The sequence below is a fragment of the Habropoda laboriosa genome, unplaced genomic scaffold (assembly GCF_001263275.1).
Source record: "Habropoda laboriosa isolate 0110345459 unplaced genomic scaffold, ASM126327v1 scaffold67, whole genome shotgun sequence".
Classification (NCBI taxonomy): Eukaryota; Metazoa; Arthropoda; class Insecta; order Hymenoptera; family Apidae; genus Habropoda; species Habropoda laboriosa.
The window spans coordinates 4,398,192-4,403,369 of NW_017100242.1; the positions used below are offsets into that span (position 1 = coordinate 4,398,192).

Genomic DNA, 5,178 nt, shown 5'->3' on the forward strand with positions numbered 1-5,178 from the left:
ACGCGCTTGTTACTCAGACTGATGACGGGATAAATAATAAACAGCGATACACTGCTGGTAAATTTGAATTTACATCAAAATGATTCGCCACTCGAGATTATTCTGCTGGAAATTTTGCTATATTTTTTTTTCAAGTGTTCGGTCATTTCAGATTTTGTCTCTTTTTTTTTTTTTTATTGGGTGATTAAGGTCCCATGCACCTTCTGAGGTTATTAGTGACCACAGTGAGTTTATTCTGCGGTGCAGTCTATAGTAGGTGGTATAAACCAATTCTTTTTGAAGCATGCTCAGTGAATTCGGCAAGTTATGTTGGATCCTTTTCATATTGCACTTTGGGCAGGTTATCAGGATGTGATCGATGGAGTTTTGTATCCCGCAGATATCGCAGGTTGTTTGGTTCCCCTTTTTTGCGGTTGTTTCACCTTTTGGGGTGTCTTATTGTGACTACAATATAACGTGAAGGTAAAAGGTTTATGCGAATCCATGTCTGAAATGTAGTTTGATAATGAAGTATACAAAGATCAGGTGTATAGCCAAATAAACTTGGTAAAAGTGTCCGTAAATAAAATTGATTTTGCGAACGTGTCAAATATTAGACCTCTCTTTCTGCCAAGTTTCAGACTCCTGCTCGGCGACTTAGTGAGTAAACCTTAATAAACTTGACGAGTAAATTATGAAATCGGTTCCACCAATTAACCGGACTAATCGAAGAACTAACTACATACAAAAAACGATAATTGGTTCCAAACAATTTTTTTTTCCTGTTTTTCAATAAATAAAACGAGGGTAATATTAACGTATGTATGTATGTGTGCATATTTATTAAAAATAACTACATAAACAAAATCAGGGGTTTATACGTACATAATTCATTTTAAATTTATATGTTTTTATTTGAAAATTAATTTTTTTAGGATTTTTTGTTTTTTTTTTTCAAGTAAAAAAAATTTCTTTTGGAACCGAACTATGCGAGGTATTGCTGTAGTTTATTTTTATATTTACTCAGTGTACAACCACCAAACGTTAAATAATTCAATATAATTTCGTAAGAAATAAGATTGTGTAACAAATGTGCTAATTTTGTTGCAACGTGTTTGTTTCAGAACGCAAGCTGTTCGTTGGCATGCTGTCGAAAAAGTTCACCGAAAATGACGTTAGGAACATGTTCAGTGTCTATGGAACCATCGAAGAATGCTCGGTGCTGAGGGACAGTACCGGAAAAAGTAAAGCCTGTGCCTTCGTTACCTTCGCTAGTAAACAATACGCCATCAACGCTATTAAAGCTCTTCATCACTCGCAAACGATGGAGGTGAGTGGGATCGAAACACGATTGTCTCCTGTATCTGTGCTACTTAACTCTTGCCACGCAGTGCATCTTTTGTTCTTCGGTGTCCTTAAAACGATCGCAACAATGGTACTTTGTTATCAAACCTCCCGCTTCTTCCATTCAACAAGGGAACAGTTCCAGATAACTTTTGCTTTACTTGCTTGTGTAAATCAGTTTGAAAAAAGAAGTCCATTCGTTTGAACAATATACCGAAATTTATTTCTCAATTTTTCTTTTGAAATATTCATCGATACTCGAGCAAATTTGTCTGTATAAAATTGTGTACTCCGACATACGGAACACGGATAAACCAGAATTTTGAAATTTGCAAAATAGAAGAAGTAATTAAAAATGTGCTCTTATTGAAATAATTGAAAATTCAAATTTTCTCTTATTTTATGCTGTAGTTAGAGGCTTGTAGATCGTATATTTGAGGAAGTTGTCCTTTTTTTCCGCTACATATCGTTAGTTATTCTCCCAATGGACAAAACTAATGCCCCAAATATGTAAATTTCCCGGTTTAGACCTTCGCCCAAGGTTTCGACCGCGCAAGATCCGCTGAACGGATTCACGGTAATAGAACCTTATTGTCAAGTAAAAAGACAATTGCGTGGAAGTCGTTCGAAACGGTTAGCCCATTGAACCTAATGTGTCCTACGTTTGTGAAAATATGCTACCTTTGAAGAAAGCTGAATTTGTTATAAGACAGTCCTCGATTGCGACCGACGTCGTTATTTCAAACGACAGAAAAATATTTCCATCATTTGCGATAATATAGAAGGTGACATAATGTGATGTACGATACGTACTTTTTACATGAGTATTTAGCAGCGTACGGAAAATTTCAAGGCCATATTAATTTTTTTTTTAACGTTTTAACTCGTTTTCGAGCTTTGACGTTGCAATTTTCATTTCTAAAAGTTATAGCTACCAATTACATATAAAATAATGCAAACATATAGCGTACAAATGGTCAACACGGTTTAATACACACGCGCCTAGTTTATTTTTCGTTTTTATATTTGAAAATCCTCGGTGAAAATTTATATATACTTGAATTGCATTCTAATTTTATTCCGAATAATTTTCTAGTCTGTAAATATGCAAATTACAGTCCTTCGAGAAGCCTAATTTATTTGCAGTAACTACATTATTAACAACCGCTGCAAACAATAACTTCTCATCCAGCATTCAACAATAATGAAACATTTAATTGCACTTAACACTTTACCGACCGGTAGCGGTTGAACATCCTACGCACTTCCGACCGCTCACTCGGCCACAGATGCATGGTTGACACCGGCTCTATTTAGACTCTAGGCTATCGCGCGAGAATATATGCTCTTTTTCTTATACCTATAGAAATGTTAAATCAAACTTTGACCGATTAATAGGCTACCGGTCGGTAAGCGTCGGCGGTAAAACAGCGATTAATAGGTTACCGGTCGGTAAGCGTTGGCGGCAAAAAGCCGATTAATAGGCTACCGGTCGGTAAAGTGTTAATTTCTAAAATAAAAAAATACACACTGGACCGAAATTTCACCCATAATTTCCCAGCTCGTCATAGTTAGCCTAATGCAGCGTAAGCTGTACAAAACATTTAATTGCATTTGATTTCTAAAATAAGAAAATACACACACTGGACTGAAATTTCACCCATGATTTTCATCGAAGATAGCTTGTAAGAGTTTAACCTAATGCAAGGTGAGCTGTACTTACGCGAAGATTAAAGAGAAAACGGTAGGAGGCTCGTTAAGTGTACTCGGCTATTTTCTTTTCATAGGCGGTTCAATGAGGTCGTCGAACATTGGCGCGTTGCCATTATTATCCTGAAAATCGCTTCTACATCCGCAACCCCGGCGCTGCGCGTGTAGTTTATATACCTAGGCCCGATGATATACCGATTTAACTCGGCCTAACCGAAACCGAGCAAAGAAAAGTCGCGTGAATGGGCTGACACCTTGATTATTCGAAACGCGCGAACTCACTTTCTCGATGGTTCGTTTCTCGAACGCTTTGTCCTCCTCTTCTTCGTTTTATCTTCTTCTTTTTCTTTCGCTCTCTTCACCGTAGAATCGTCGCTTACGTCTGACCGAAAAGTTTGCAACAGCAGAGTTTTAACGTTGTGTATCATTTGATGCGTTGATTTTTAATTGCTAAAATTACGGTTGAAGTGATGTTTGGGAGTTTGAGACGTGTGTTTGTTTGTTTCAACCCTTTCACTGCTGGCAACTCGAAAGTAACGCACTATTAACAGTCACGTTGTGTATTGTGTTCGCCAAATCGCTTTTTTGCTGAATATTTCATATTTTATTTGGTAAAATAAAGATATTGGATGATTGCAAAAGTTCGTGCCCGATATGAAAATCAAGCGCAAACGGTGTGTGCAAAGGCACATGTCATTTGAAAAGAAAATTAAACGAAACGAACAATCTTTCGGTAGGAATGTAGCATAACGCTAAAACAAATACGTGTGACGTAGTTGATAAGATTCCCACCACCTCTGAAAATCAGGCATGAATTTTTGCAATCATCTAACAGAATATGAATATGAAGAGCGTTGATAGTGTTCAGCGTTCGATTATCGCTAAGAGCAGTCAAAGGGTTAAAAACGCACCGTGGATTGTCTCTCGTTTATACAGATTTTTCCTGATTTCTTCCGGTGAACCATTCGCATTAACCCATTTTTGCATAATTAGCGTACATACACTACCGGCCAAAAATTTGGAATCACCTCCCACTTTTCATCAATATTAAATCTGCTGCTAATTTTTTATAGATTTGAAATTTATCTCAATTCTACATTTACCAATTTATCTCATATCAATTGATTCGAATGATAAAAAATTCTCAAAGTCGCTGACTTTTGTTTGGAAATTTTTGTGTAAATTGCAAGGCTCGGTGATTCCAAACTTTTGGCCGGTAGTGTATACGCGTAATTTTCCTGGCCACTATCAGGGAAGCGTATATACACGCGTATTCGTACAGTGAATAATCGAAGACTACTAAAATTTCGTGCCAAGGGCCTGTTTTTCATTTTTTTTTTTTTTTTTCAAATTATGCAAATGGGTTAAGCGTAATTGCTAATTGATGGCGATCTTGGTCACACAAAATTGTATAAAAAAGGTGCTATTTGGCGGGTAGAATTGCGAGCTGCGAATTGCAAGAAGAAAAAGAGTAAACTACTATTTGTTACAACATTGACTTTAAAGTGGTAGGGACGATAGCGTGATGTGTTCTCAACGTGTGTGCAAAAACGCAAGTCAGTTGTTTTAACGGTTCTTGAGATATCAGCGCAAGCAATTTGAAGGACATCGTTCTGAAAAAACTTACTTTGAATTTTAAGTACTTGTTTAAAATTTTCCATGCCTGTGATGTAACAAACGCTGTGTCGTTCAAACGTGTGTAACTCTGGCATTGTTCTTTTAATTTCAATGAAACACATAGGAGAAATATTTCGAAGGCTGTAGAAATCTTGGAAAATCAATTTTGTAGACCGCTTATATTTATGGATTTTTTTGGGGTAAAATATGAAAGACGAGAAAGAAAGGAAGGAAGAACAATCATGTCAGACCTGTTGATTTCCCTTTAAATTATGTTCGCCTTGTAGTACAACGAGAATACACGAAGGGGGATGAAAGTTGCACGAAAGGTTTCATTTTTGGACGCCATTGCTTTGCATAAAGTTTCCAAATTTGTCGTATCAAAAATGAATACTAAATTTTGCGTCTGTCTGTTAAATTTTTTGTAATTTATAACGCACGAATTTTTGCAATTTCAAATACCAAACAGTTGCAGGAATAATTTATTTTAAAATAAATTTCGCAATTCTCTCTTCTCTTTTTGTGACA

At 36.4% G+C, this 5,178-nt stretch overlaps 1 protein-coding gene across 4 annotated transcripts in view; it reads left to right on the plus strand.

Annotated features, from left to right (window-relative positions):
* Positions 1-5,178, plus strand: part of LOC108572085 (CUGBP Elav-like family member 2) — a 471,722-nt gene that overhangs the window by 446,584 nt on the left and 19,960 nt on the right. For all 4 annotated transcript variants that reach the window (XM_017934273.1, XM_017934272.1, XM_017934274.1 and 1 more), the window contains exon 5: positions 1,104-1,309. In XM_017934273.1, the coding sequence (XP_017789762.1) occupies positions 1,104-1,309 (206 nt within the window). The remainder of the gene's footprint in view (positions 1-1,103; positions 1,310-5,178) is intronic.